This window comes from Zalophus californianus, chromosome 12, assembly GCF_009762305.2.
Source record: "Zalophus californianus isolate mZalCal1 chromosome 12, mZalCal1.pri.v2, whole genome shotgun sequence".
Classification (NCBI taxonomy): Eukaryota; Metazoa; Chordata; class Mammalia; order Carnivora; family Otariidae; genus Zalophus; species Zalophus californianus.
Window position 1 is genome coordinate 19778273 of NC_045606.1, and position 15403 is coordinate 19793675.

The following is a 15403-nucleotide window of genomic DNA, read 5'->3' on the forward strand; positions in this document are numbered from 1 at the left end:
TAGGAAAGCTAAAGAAATTCACGGAATTAACATGTTAAAAAGAGAGCAACAATCTCCTTTTGAGCATTAATCTGAGAATCTTAAATCACTACTTTCTTTGCTTAGGAAGGAAAAATAAAGACTCACAGATACAATATTGAGAAACCTAATTTTCAATATATTACAACTACATTTAAAACCGCACAGAAAAAAATGCTGTTTGTAAATTGTTCCTGTTACATGATGTTACTAAAGATCAAGAACATTCAATGTTGCTTTTGATAACTGTCAAGAGGAAATAATTTGAGTAATATCTGATAATATTTCCCTATCATTTGGGGGGAACTTAATAAGAATGCCTAAATATTTATAACAGTCTTGACATAATCAAAAGATCAACTGGTCCACAATGCCTTCAAAACATGGCTTCTCTTTTTAAGTTTATTTAGCTGAAGTTATTAAACAGTTCAAAATTATCTCCAAAATACATTTTGGAGATAATGACACTTTGAGTCATTACTCTAGACATAGAGTATGTTGATTATCCAGAATATATACCCTCTTAGCTTTGAGAAATGTGACAATGAAAATACCAACAGAATTGATCGTATATAAAGAAAAGCACATACTACACAGGAGACATCCCTAAGTCCTCCCTAACCTAGCAGTGCAAGTTAATGGTATGTTTCTGGTACTGTCACCTTTCACTTGATTTATAAAAATTTTACAGGACAGATGTAAAGATAGGCCTCTGATTTTTATTTATTTATTTTTTTATCCCTAACAGATTTTTAAAAAGAGGCTATATTAAATGACAATGCATTTTGAGTCAGGGGGAGAAAAAAAAATTAAAAACCCAAAACTTCTTTCAGTTTATTCAAAATAAAAATACACATAGAATTATGAAAATATAGGTTTACTATTTCCACCACGTAAGTTGATATATAAAATAGAAGAGCTAGACCCTGTTAACACCAACTTAAACTCTCAGCTGAAGATGGTGTTTTGTTAGTAACGCACAAAATCCACTACGGGAAGCACAATGGCATTTATAGAACACCGTGCAGTTTCTAAAAGGCTCTCCACAGCCATTATCTTACTGGATCCTCAAAACAAGTTAGGTCTGGCATACGCAAGTCATGAAATGACACTGTCCTTCTTTAAGTTGGGTATTTTGAGTTCCATTTTTCTGTCTACTAAATTTTCTGAATCCTACCCACTCCTCCAGCCCTGCTCTCTTTGGTGCTGGTAGAGTAACAGTAACAACAGTAGACATAGCTAATATTTATTGAGGGCTTACTGTGTGCCAGGTCCAGTTACAAGTGTTTCATGTGCATTAATTCAATAATCCTGAGAATCCTAATAGATAGGTACCTTTATTTAAAGTCTCACTATACTGAGGAAATCTAACTCTGGATACTTGTCTGTCTAGGATTGTTCTTTATTTGCTTTCTTCTTTAATTGCATCCTATCTTTGATGGTTTTCCTAACATTTACTTTGTCGGTAAATGCACAGCAACAACTAGTTGGCAGATGATAATATTTTTAATGTCCATAACTTGTGATCTCTTTTTATGTATCTGCAACACAATTATATACATCTTAGAAAAAATGAACGAAGTGAAGAAAATGAAAATCCAAGAGTAGTTAGATGACTTGCTCAAAGTCATCCAGCCAATAGATGGCCAAGCCAAGATGCGCATCTTCTGGCCACATGCCCAGTTCCCCTTCCTCACCCTGATGCCTCCAGAAGCTGTCCAAGTCTATTATTAGCCTTCCTGGAACTGTGTCTGTGACTTGGCGATCCTGTCCAGTGGCATCACCACATTCACCACCGCCATCAGTAAGCAAATCTATTAAGAACATTTCTGCATTTGATGCAGGGCAGGAATGGGTGACAGATTCAGTCTCAGAAAAATAGCACTGAGATCAGAGGTGTAACCAAGAGGATGCTATGGGCAAAGAACCACCCAAGCTCTAGCTTAGGGAAATGAAAAGGAAGAGAGATGAGGAATACCTCTTTACTCCTAAGCAGGCTTGAAGAGAAAAGTCTGGTAACATTTGGCAATTATTTTCCCTGTTAAACACCAGCCCCTTCCCTTGATACAGCATGGTGAAAATGCATATTGAACATATATACTAAGCAAATGCACATAAAGCTGGGAAACAAATGAAAGTAGTAGAAATAGAACTGCACCGGGAATCAGATGCATTAGTCTCAAGTCTATCAAGGTGTAATTTTGGCAAGACTCATTAATTTCTCTCAGGTTCAGAGGCAACATTCTGCAGGGAAGGGGGCAAGTCTGATTTTGGCTCAAACCCCTCACTGGTATGAGACCTTGGACAATTTTTTTAAGCCTCAATTTCTTCATCCGCAAAATGGGTATAATGGTATAAACTTGTCGAATTACTGTGAAGGCTAAATATACTAAACTAAAGGTTTTTGCAAGTGGTAGTTGCTCGATAGTATTTTTCCATTACTATTTCTTTACCTGGAAAATGTAAAGACTGCTAAATAATTATTAATATCCTTCCAACTTCTCAAAGCTTTTCAGTCTATATCCATTTGGCACTGGGTTAAGTACACTTGTTTAAATGTTTGCTTAGAGGTGGACCGTGTCATTTTTCGTAGCATGAATGGCCAATCAAATCACAGCTGGAAAAATAATTCTCTTTTTCAATCCACCTACAAACTAATTGGGAGACATTAGCAATCAAGGTCATTAATGGAAGAAAGAAAAGCAAAGAAAAATGTCTCAAATATGCTTAGATTAAGTATATTTTACCCAATCTACCCTCTAATACAAAATTACCTATAAATTGATGCAAAACTTCCACAATTTTCCAAAGAAGAGATAGTTATTTTTCTAAATTCACACAATCATCTTTTCTCTAGAATAGTGTCTTTCAAACATTTTGACTACAGCCCACAGGTAAGCAATACATTGTACAATGTAATCTAGTCCACATACACATATTTAAGTATTTTAAGAAATAAAGGTTTCACGAAACCCTTTCTATCTCCACTACATTCATATTTTCTATTGTTTTAATCCAAGCTTTAGTGCTGATCATGATCTACTCAACTAATATCGTGACCCATCAAAGGGTCACCAACCAGAGTTTGTAAAACATTGCAGTGCAGGATTCTTCTCTCCATGAAGGTTTTTAAGAAATGTCAACTATTCAGTGCTACTTCTAGTTCAGTTAACTGGTTAAAATGTAAATATTCCAGGGGCGCCTGGGTGGCTCAGTCATTAAGCGTCTGCCTTCGGCTCAGGTCAGGATCCCAGGGTCCTGGGATGAGCCCCGCATCGCATCGGGCTCCCTGCTCCGTGGGAAGCCTGCTTCTCCCTCCCCCAGTCCCCCTGCTTGTGTTCCCTCTCTCGCTGTGTCTCTCTCTGTCAAATAAATAAATAAAATCTTAAAAAAAAAAAGTAAATATTCCATTAACTAATATTTGGCATTACACAGATCCACAATATTGCTGGTTGTTAATCATCTGAATCTTAAATCTAACTAGTCTAGCTTGCAACTATCCACGTTCTTAAAATGCTCTGTAAATATATTTATCCTAAATACTCCCTGTAACTTTTCTTTCACCATTAAAGCCATTATAGAAATCAATTTAGCTTCACAATCTGTAACTAGATTTTCAAAGAGACACTATAGGAATTCTATTTATCAAGTTTCACAATGACCTTTTCTTTCTTTGGTTGGCTTATTTTAATTCTCCATATCTTCATCTGCCGTAGAGGAAGTTCGATCATCTCTCTCTTTGAATAGCTTGGTATTAGAATCTATTATAACTCCTGAGAGGTGGGGGGAGGAGGTACAGCAGAGCCTTAATCTCTCCTTCTTGGGAATTGGGATTTGCACACAGCTTTGCACCGTAAGGCACACTCCAGCTCTCTGCTTGTCCTGTGCCAATATATTTTTAAGCCATTGATGATATCAACCTCAACAGGCTTTTAATGTTATCAAATTCCACAGGTTTTGCAACCTTGAATTTCTTCTATTTTCTATTCAAACTTCATTTTTTGGTGTCACTCTTCGCTGTCCCTGTCATTCTCCACAGCTGGATCTATTTGCCTGTTTCTCAAATACTGAGCCTTCTGTCAATGATGATACATATTTCCCATTTTGATTTTAGCAGCCTCACTCTTGATCTTCATTAAAGCAGAAGAAGGAGATGCAGAGCACCCTGCTCCCCGCCCCCCACCGCCGCCCCCACCAAGACAATTTCCACAGGAAGTCTCCAGACACTTAAGCAAGTGGGCCTGTGATGCATTCTATACCAAAGCTAAGTGAGCCATTGTTTTCTAAGTGGGCAAAGAATGAGGAGAACTCTCTTGATTCGTTAAGTTCTGCCTGTCTGAGCTAAGGCCTCTTTTCTGATGGACAATCATTTCTCACTAATTTCATTACCTTTCACTGCTCTGCCACTAGCCCTTTCATTGATAAGTCATAATCTCAAAATTTCATGCAATTAGCCTAATTTCACTCAGCCTATCACTTAGGATCCTTTCTCATATTCAGCACACAGAGAGACAGCCCCTACAGTGCTGCCGATCTGGTTTCCCTAGTATGGGAAGATGTCAGAATCCAGGTAAGCGAGACCCAGTGTGCTGATCCCATGCCAGTAACCCTACTTTAGAAAGGTTTACTTTCTTCTTTCATTCTGTCCGAGAGTAGTTGGAGAGGGTTCATGTCTACAGTGGTCCAAAAATTATCTTTCTCTTGCAAACCACTCATTTTTTTGTTTCATTTTAGCAGAAGAGATGAGAAATGATTTTGTTCAAGATTACAGTTATGACAGTTTAAACCAGGAATGACACTCTGCCCCTGCACAGTAGGAGCATCATAGACTCATAATCACAACTGGAGAGCTGCATACTATTAATTATGCAAACATTAAGAATGCTAGCAGAGGTTGTTTTGTTGGTTTCTTTTTTGAAACGCCCCAGTGACTTTTCATAACAGTTTTACGTTTGAGCCATCAAATAACTTACCCACCATTCGCTATATGAACCAGCATCTTACTTTCTGTCATTATTAATATCTTCTTGTTATTATTAAGAATAAAGGTCAGCTCCTTGGTCTTTCCTCATTATCAAATAAAAATTCTAGTTGACTCATTATAAGCAAAAATCACATTAATTAAAGCTGGTGCTGACCCCCAAAGTTCAAATCTATTATGGAAATTACACTTTAAACTCTCCCAGTTATCATGCTACGAAGCCCCCAAATTAGAATTCTCTCAGGGTGTTTGCTCTTTGCTTCATGCCAATTGTAGTTTGAAGTTCTCTCTACTCCTTTTCCCACAGCCTCACACCACACACAGAAATGCACTGAGCCACAAACTCCACCCACAGCTATATGCTCTGCTCTGCTCTTTCCTTCATTGAAAATTCTGCTCACTTTGAAAGATTTCTAAGGTATGTACATACAATGCAATACATTGGCCTGGCCATCTGGATTCTCTGATCACATCATACCAAACATAAGTGCTAATCACTAAATTGTTTTCAGGTTAAGCATCTGATGCCACATTCTGGTTAAGTATGTATGTATGTATGTATGTATGTATTTATTTATTTCATAATAGAAGTATGTGAACACCTTGTTAACATTTCTCAATGGGTAAAACGCTGTTAAACAAGCAGCCTCACGCCAAAGGAAGAAAATACCTTAACAATATACTGCATGGGTTATACGGGGTCTGTTATTTTTCACAGATGTTCACTTAAAATCTCACTGTTATAAAAATCATTTGCTTTGACATTCACATTAATATATTTTTCAACATCTCTTCAATTGTCAGATCCCTTGTCACACTGCACGAAAGCAAAAAAAAAAAAAGAAAGAAAGAAAAAAACAGTTTCTAAATTCTCATTCCAAATCACTTTCTTCTAAGTTTGACTTGGTAAATAGAAAATTCTTAGAAGTAGAACATGTTGTCAGAAAATGAAAACTTCCCTCACCCGTTGTACACTCTTCCCTTTGCATCTGGGCGAGTGTTTGGAATGCCCTGCCATTGGAAAAAACCCCCTTTAAGATCATTCTGCAACTCTGAATGTAGGATGGGTTAGCAGCTCTTTGAGGCAAGACCTCTTTCTCATACACCCAGCACCACCAAACGGTAAAAATTGGTGATGGTCCTGAGGGCCAGTCAATCCCAACCTGGTCCCCTTTGGAGACCCGCATCACAGCTCTGAATACACAAGGCCACCCATCTGAGCAGATCCGGGGCAGGATCCCTGGCAGATCCAAGAACACGTGTGCAATGATGCCCAGAAAGAGAAAAGGAAGCCCAGAAGATACACCCCCTTCTGTCTGGATTGCTCCTGAAGGTATGTAAGAAAATTCAAGCTGGAATGGGGTCCCTGCCTTTATGAAAACCTGATCTTTTGATTCTTACATAAAACCTCCATTTTGAATGATGTTTTTCATAAGAAATCAAATGGTAAGGAAACATTTGCTGAATCCTAAGATATAATTATGTCCTATGGTTGTAATAAAGATCGTTATCCCCGCATCAGAAAAGACCCCCATTTGGGAATAAGTTCATCATGAATTAGGCTGTCACGTCACAATCACTGCTGTCAAAGAATGTTGGAAGAGATCCTTTAGTTCAATTACTGCTGTTACCACAAACCAGTGAGAAAGATGAGCATCATGGCTTCAAAGAATATATGACATTCACTTCTCAACATGGCATGTGGGAAATTTTAAATCTCTCCTTTCATTTTTCACCCCATTAATCATTCATTCTTTCTTCTATTCAGTAGCAACAATTTATTGAATATCTACTATTCGGTATATGACATACGCATACTACTGTGTGCCAAGACATAGCAGTAATAGCACATGAACCTAACACTCATAGAGTTTTTGCTTCCTCTGCACCAGGCACTGATCTCAGCAGACACATTCACTTTTTAATCCTTGCACCAATCTCCTGAGGTAAGTACATGTCCACTTTGCAGAAGAGCAACTGAAGTCCAGAGAAATTAATACCCTGGGTCATACATTTAGTGAGTGTCAGAGCCAGGGTCGAAACCCACATCTTTTTACTCCAGTGTCCATGATCTTGACCTTTATACGATACGAAGAAATACAGACATGGCTTTATGGAACATTCCATGTACTGGAGATGACAGACATTAAACAAACACACAAACACATTTATCATCTCAAATGTTGGTAAGGTCTATAAGAAAAGAGCAAGGTGCCATGAGATAGTTATCATATAACATTGCAAAGGCTCTCCTTGCAGGCTAAGAAATGCAGTGATTACCTCTTGATGATTCTCATCTCACCTAAAGTTATACAATTTAAGAAAGCAAGTTGGCTAACAAAAGCTGGGAAAAACTAAGGGTGGGAAGCCAGGGAAAGTGACTGAGCAATTCAGCCCTTAACCCTTGCCATAGAGCCTTGCCATCTTGGTGGCCCTTCTTGTTGATGTAGTCCAAATGGCAAGAGGGGAAGGACATGGCAAATGCAATCCCTTCTCCTAACCTCATTCCTCTTGAATAAAGAAATCCAATCTGGATCTGGTGCCCCTTTTTCACAGAAGAAAGCAATTACCTCATCTGCTGCCTTTGACCAAGAAGTCCATGGTGGATGTCTAAAAAAACCTTATATTTTACCTTAATGCTTTAGCTTATTCTGTTTTTTAAAGATTTTTTTTTTAATTTTTAAGTAATCTCTACACCCAATGTGGGACTCGAACTTACAACCCCAAGATCAATAATCACCTGCTCTACTGAGGGAGCCAGCCAGGCGCTCCTTAATGCTTTACCTTGTTAAAAAATGAAAAGATTTATTTGGTCTATAATGGTTAACGCTTGGGCTTCTGGAAACAATTCCAGACATGGCTTATAGTCAATAAAACAAATAAACAAAACAACACCTTTATGAGACTTGGTTATTAATAGACTTGGAAACAGACCAAAACACTGATTTAAAGAACAAGAACATGGAAACAGAGAACCATGTTCCCAGAGCAACAAAATTCCTTTTCCATCCTGATTATAAAAAAAAAAAAAAATTCTGGACTTTATTACCCTAGTTGGCCAATTACAGATCTACCTCTTTTAGTGTCAGAGAAATCATACAGAAAAAAGAAACATGTCTCTTCTTCTCAAGTTGTCTCTCTGTAGATTAGAAAAATTTTGCATCTCTGATTGTTATTACTTATTTTATGTATTATTGTTATGCCTTCAGTCTTTATATTAGGCATGGTCCATAAGTATAGGATTACATCCAGAAGTAGTATGACATATTAGCTCCTAATTCAGCAGCTTCACTCTACTGAGGTTAATAATGATTTACAGGGGAGAGAGAGGGACAGGGCAAGGTTCATAATAGCACCATTAATTATACGTGCTTTGCATATCTAGATAGAAGAGGAACATCATTTTCTAGGTCCAATAAATTAAGTACTTTTTCTAGTTCATTGTTCAGAATCATAAAAAGGATAACTCACAAGAAAGTCTCCTGCTCCATCATCTTCTTATCATTTCCATATGGGATTTTATGTTCTACTTGGCTCTGGTTTATGATGTTACTACGTGAGAATGCTTAGATACCTAAATACACAAGTTAATTGTTTGACTTCCAGTGAAGGTTAAACAGTCTCTAATAAGCAAATAGCACGTTAAGTCTCATCTTGCACAGCTTACAAATTACACTTGAGATTAGCCTAGGTACAGTTAAATTGTAAGTATGAGAAGGCTTAACATTAAAGAGGAATAGTTTAAAGGTTAGAACCTAAACTTGGAAAATAGCTTCCATTATGCTATATTTCTTGTTAGTGCCATGAGACTTTAAAAAAAAGAAAACCGGGTGCCTGGGTGGCTCAGTTGGTTAAGCGACTGCCTTCAGCTCAGGTCATGATCCCAGGATCCTGGGATCGAGTCCCATATCGGGCTCCCTGCTCAGCAGGGAGTCTGCTTCTCCCTCTGACCCTCTTCCTTCTCATTCTCTCTCTCTCAAATAAATAAATAAAATCTTTAAAAATAAAAAAGAAAATCATGTTAAATGTGACATTCTTCAAAAATATCTTCTATAACCCATTCCCTAAAAATCTGTGAACATAATTGACTTTGATTCTTAACTGCCCATCATCATAATCATTCTTCCTTAATTAATAAATTGTATTAATAAATAAAATTATGTCCTTCTGTGGTTTATCCAGGAATAAAATACCAAATTGCAAATAAAGGTTTTAGAAAGTATGCCTAGAACTTAAAGACCTGCACTCCTCCAAAAATGAAGTCCAAAAAGTCCAAATATCTTCATTAGTATGAAGGCCAGCATCACATTTTACACTGACATATGGGAAACAGGAGAGTATATTTATGTCAAATTTTTGAAAACATGACATCATATTTCACTACCCCGGAATGATTCCTGTGTGCTCTGTTCCAGAAAAAGGAAAGAAAAAAACACTGTAATCGTTGTAGTTGTATTAACTTCAAAGCTGGTAATTTTTTCCCAAAGATAGTTTTCTTTCCTTTTTTAAAATAAAACAAAAACAAACAAAAAAACTTGGGTTTAGAGTACAAAAACTCATTAAAAATTATTTAAGAATATGTTGTAGAGAAATCACCTGCAAATTACTCTCAGACCTTCGAAAAACTATCTAATTTGAATCATCAGTCTAAATAGGTCATTTAACTTAGAAAAATTAAAATTAGCTGTGCAGGGTCAATTCTTTTTCTAAAACATCTGCTTCCTCAATGTCCCATCATCTTCAAAGTCAAAGTAGAGCCAAATGTCAGGAACAAATGTAATACGTGAATTTATTCCAAATCTCAAAATTAGTCTGCTCCTGAAATGACCATAAAAGTTAACATTATGTATATAAACAGAGGGTGTCCATGGGGTGCTTGGAGCATTTCAGGAGGGTAACAGTGTGAGGGGAGGGCGTGTTTTTCTGTTGGTGCCTACTTCTTTCCTTTCACCTGAACGTGTTCCCAGAACATGGCAAATTAAAATCGGCTGAGACACACTTCGTGCAAAGCAAATACTCCCATAATACAAGTTTAGTCTCCCACAAGTTTCTCTTATATCAACCAGCAGTATAAGAACATGAACTTTAATGCTCTTATCAAGCACCTTTAAGGACTTGATCATCCTACAACACTCTGGTAAACTCGGGGATCAAATCCTTACTCCCCAGAAAACATCCCCAGGCAGAAGAATATGTACCAAATCTTGAAGGTAACAGCTTTTAAAAATGGGAGAAATAAAACGAAACACAATTTAGACAGTCTGACTGCCGAGATATCCTATATTCTTCCACAACCAGATCATCCATAAAATCAAAAGGACCCAAAAATGTTGAACCAGGAGGGTGTCAAGTGTCCTAGGAAGGAGGCTGCCTTTAGAAGGCAGGGCATCCGAGGTGGCTAGCAGAGTGGGAATCCGCATCACCGGAAGTAGAGAAAGGACTTAGCTTTGTTTCAGGGCTCTCCAAAGCCACCGAGAAATGCATTCCCATCCTTTCTGGGTTAAAAGTAACTTTGATGCTCAGAAAAAGTACTTTCATATCCTCCAGCTAGCAACAATCTATCCTCCACGGGCAAAAAGTGATCAGAAATACTATTGAAAGGGGTTTTCCTCTCAACCCATCTCCCTAAAGCCACTTCCCCAAAATGAGATCTTGAGAAATCTTGATTCCCTCAAGATCTCTGTTGAAGGATTTAATGTAAGGACCTTTGCTGACAGGGAAGCAAACTGAGGACTAGACATCTGGGGAATCGCTAAGGAACATTCTAAGCTACATTTTTCTTAAAAGGGTGAAACCCAAAACAGAATTAGCATTTACTCATTTCCAGATGGATGATGCATTTTTAATAACTGCCCGGGACAGAGTGAAACAGTTTCACTCCAGCACCACCCCCTCCTGAAGCAAAGACAGAAACAGTCCCAGAGAGGGACAGAGCAAGCTGACTCTCCTTCCACTACAACCTCTCCAAATCCGCTTTCCGCCTGGCTGTGTCAGCCCCTCCTTAGTCCCTCAGCTCGCGCCCTAAGCGGCCGGCCTCTCCTCCCCATCCTCAGCTCGGAGCGGACTCGGCCCAGCAACCGCCCTTCCTCCCGCGCGTCCCCCCGGGTAGTGTCCCCCGCGCTTGGGAGGTTCTGGAAAGCCCGGGACAAGGCGCCAGTGCCGGGCTGGGGAACCCCCGGGGTTCCGGCCTCCCAGGGCTCCCGCACCCACCCCCAACGCCAGAACGGATTAAGTTGCTGGGCACCCAGCGGCGCGCACTGGCCCCCGTCCCTCCCACTCCCGCCCCTCCGGGCTCGGGCGCCCCGCGGTCCCCCAGCCTCCACCGAGGTGAGCGCGCACTCACCGGAGGTGAGCTGCATCCAGGCACAGATCTTGTACACCGTCGCCGTGTTGCAGAAGAAGAAGAGGGTGAAGCAAACGATGCAGGCGATGATGAGCATCATGGAGAGGCCGATGAAGAAGGAGGCGGCTTTGAAGGCGCCCGAGGGCAGCGTGGAGAAGTCCGTGAAGCTGCCCCTGCAGGTCAGCTCCCGGGAGAAGCCGTTGCCGATGCAGTAGTGGAAGAGCCCGAAATAGCCGGCTTGCGGGGTGTCCACGCCGTCGCCAATCCAGTAGGGCTGGATGAAGCACACCACGTTGACGATGGCAAAGCAGATGGTGAAGATGGCCCACAGCACGCCGATGGCCCGCGAGTTCCGCACATAGTTGGTGTGGTACAGCTTGGCAGCCTCCTGAGCCGGGAGCATCGCGGCGGCGGCGGCGGCGGCAGCGACGGCGGCTCCGGGCATTCTCCCCCTCCTCCCCCTCCTCCTCCTCCTCCTCCTCCGCCTACCCCCGCCTCTCCGCGCTCAGGAGACACACTCACCGAGCCGCGCGCGCTGCAACTCCCCTGCCTCTGCCTCAGCCCAGCAGCGCCAGTTTCAGAGTCTGCATCCTCGCTCCCGGAAGGAGGGCGGGGGAGCGCTGAGCACCCCTCCGGCTCGCCTGGCACAGCCTCCCGGCCCCCCTCCCTCCTGGCCCGGGCTCCAGCCCTCCTCACCGCCCTCTACCCCTCTTCCCGCCGCCGCCGCTGCAGCCGCTGCAGCTGAAGGCGGCAAATCCCGCGCGGGGCAGCGTGGCGCGCGAGCTCGGGCGCCCCCCACTCGGCTTCCCGCCTTCCGCCCCATCCCCCCCACGCCGGGTGCCCCGGGGCGTGGAGGACCGCGGCGACCCCGGGACGCAACCTCGAGCGGCGGGTGTGGGCCGGAGAAGCGGGCCTGGAGTTGGGGAGGAGGAAATCTAAGGAGGAAGCAGAATCCCCCACAGGGATCCTAGAGGCGATCCCAGGATCCCGGTTGGTGTTCGGGAGCGGGCGTGGGAGGCTGCTTCTGGGAGCATTTCAGCACCGCACAGCAACGTGCTTCGACCTCTGCACCTTTGCGGAGGCGAGAGGGGCCGCGCGGCAGGTGCAGGCAACAGATGCACGGAAGAGGAGACGTACTGCCCCCAAGAGCCTCCCTGTTACAACCACGGAACTGCCCCCTGGCTAACTCCTCGGTTGCCAGGTGTTCCACGAGGTGGAGACAGAAGTTGGATAGGAGCCTGACAGACGATAATGTAAAGGCACACCTCAAGGGTGGTCTCATATCTGCTCAACTGAGCCGATTTCCTCTTCGCGTTTCCCCCCTCCATGCGGCCAAACGAACTGTAGCCAATGGATGCCCTATACTCCCCTTTAAGTCAGGTCATTTTCCCCACAAATCCTGCCATAGATGGAGCCTGCGCGGCATGGAAGTGACGGCGTCTCGGAAATGTGTAGTCTGTCTGAAAACACTGGGCACTTCAGCTAGTGGTGTATTTCTCACGCAAATACTCATTGGCACCTATTCTGTGTCCAGGCACTGTGCTGGGTGCTGCTACCATGAGGAGGATCGATCGTTTTCATTGTCCAGGTATCTCCCCCTCTCCCACAACCCAAAGCTCCAGCTAACCAGAGAGTTGGTTTCAGAGTAATTTTCCCGTGAACGAGCCACAATGTAATTCCTTACACTACACTTTCATGTAGCCTTGCTGTTTTACACCTGCACTTTGTACTATTCCCTTAGCTTAATGTTTTCCCTCTACCGTCATTCTGTTGCTCTTTTAACAGTTCCTGCCTTTCAATCTCCATTTCTTTATTTACACTGTCTACTTCTTTGGGTCTTTCTGATTCTGATATAAAGAAACATGTAACCCCCGCCCATTGCAATGAAATGAGAATGCTCAACAGCAAGGACAACAGTGGTAATAAACCATTTGGGCCCAGATGACCACTGAATTCTGTGAGCAGAAAGGAGAGAATTCTCTTAGAATTTGACCCCTAAGTCTACACTCATTTCCACACGTTATTATGATGAAAAACCTGTTTAAGCTCCTTGACATCATTTTGCCATTATGCCCAAACTGCCTGCAGTGAAAAACGGGGGGAGGGGGGTACCAGGTGGAGTATGAAACTACCAGAAATGGATAAGAATGCCTAGAATGGTTTAATGGGAGCAGAGGGTGTTGGGGAGGAAGGAAGGAAAGCTCCAAAAGGTATTCTGCTACCTGAATACCTATCATATGGTAGAAGATTCAGGTCATACCCTAAGTGATGAAGACCAGCCATGCCCATCATCTGATAACCTGAAGATTTGAGATTGCATGGGGAGAGAGAGGGAGTGGAAATAGGGAAGCGGAACACATGAGATAATGAAAGGGCTATTGGCTATTGTTGAAACTGAGAAAGAATCTAAAAGAATTAGTGCTGGGATCTTATATTCAGTTTGTCCTATAAGCATGAAATTCAGGTAATACAGTTCCAGGTCCTTTAGGCAGGTCTTTGGAAATCAAGGGGACAGAGTTAAACAGGAGTATGAGACATGTAAGTTTAGAAGACTAAGAATTTTTTATGAAGGGGGGGAAATCGGAGGGAGAGATGAACAATGAGAGACTATGGACCCTGAGACACAAACTGAGGGTTCTAGAGGGGAGGGGGGTGGGGGGATGGGTTAGCCGGGTGATGGGTATTAAGGAGGACCCGTACTGCATGGAGCACTGGGTGTTATATGCAAACAATGAATCGTGGATCACCACATCAAAAACTAATGATGTATTGTATGGTGACTAACATAATATAATAAAATTAAATTAAATTTTAAAAAAACCCCAGAAGACTAAGAATTTTTTGCAAGTATGGTTGTAGACCCTCAGAGGATCTTTAAAAAAAATCAGAGAGATTTGGGGGAGGTGGGGAAAGCGACCTAAATATGAGGCAGCCCAATATAACACTTGCAAGCCTCTAAAAATATAATTCACGATGATGCATCACCAGTGCATTGGTGGCAATGGAGGGTCAGAACTTCTGTTAGGTGTCATTTGTTTTAACTCCCCTGAAGTTGCTGGTAAATCAGACAATCGGAAGAGTTTTAGCATGGAAGGAAGAGGAAAGGTGAGGGTAATCGGATTTATGGGGCCATCTGGCTGACCATGGTTCCCAGGGGCAGACATAGCTTTACAACATGAACTGACAATAATTTCTAACAATTCTCCCAAGCCCTCAAATCCCCCCAAACCTGCTTGTATGAAGTGGTCTTTCTTTAAAATCAATGCCTAAAAGAGATCTTACTGCTCCCATGGGGTAGTTGAGAAGGAAGGTTGCTGAGAGGGGAAAGGCTGAGAATCAGAAAACCTAGTTTAGACCTCAATGCTTAAATTGCCTTTATAGGACAGAGAAAAGACTGGCGAGTGACTCAGATTCAAATGTTATGATTCAAAGAGCTTTGCTATTTGAGTCATACCCAAGGAGAGCCCTTATTCCAGGTTTAGAATTGCCTCTAGGTTCGTGCTCAGAATCACTACACCAAGGGGCACACTCAAGGTGTCCACTCCGGTCAACAGCAAGTTGGAACAGACTGGTGTTGGTGTACTGGTGAACTGAAGTGTGCCCATGGATTCCCCTGAGAACTTGAGCTGTTGCTCCTTGAGGTGAGGGGTCGGTCAGGGATGAACTGAATGCTGCCAATGGCCAATCTCCCTATCTTTAGCCTGCCCTGCACCAGAGCAGATTTCCAGGATGAGCAGGGTCTCCCAACACTCTTGGAACTAGGGATGAGCTAGAACTCCCATAAACTCTTCAGTTGCCATCAGTGAATGCAGATTGTCCTTCTACATCTTCCCAAATCCTTTCATTGCCCATCCCAACCTTGCCCTTTGCAACCAGAAACCCCAGAGGTAAGATTGTCCCTAAACTGAACGTAAAGCTTTTGTCTGACACCACACAGACTTAGGACTTCAGACAGCTCAGCACCTGGGCAGCTCATTACATTCATCAAATGTGATGTGACCAGGAAAGCTGTTTGGGGGAAGAGGAAATAATAAAATTAGCCTGATTCATGCTAAGAAGTT

The 15403-nt window shown here is 42.3% G+C and overlaps 1 protein-coding gene across 3 annotated transcripts in view; it reads right to left on the minus strand.

The window, feature by feature from the left end:
* LHFPL3 (LHFPL tetraspan subfamily member 3) overlaps nucleotides 1-11787 on the minus strand; it is a 573120-nt gene extending 561333 nt beyond the window's left edge. For all 3 annotated transcript variants that reach the window (XM_027572961.2, XM_027572964.2, XM_027572962.2), the window contains exon 1: nucleotides 11343-11787. In XM_027572961.2, the coding sequence (XP_027428762.1) occupies nucleotides 11343-11787 (445 nt within the window). The remainder of the gene's footprint in view (nucleotides 1-11342) is intronic.
* Nucleotides 11788-15403: the final 3616 nt, after the last annotated feature.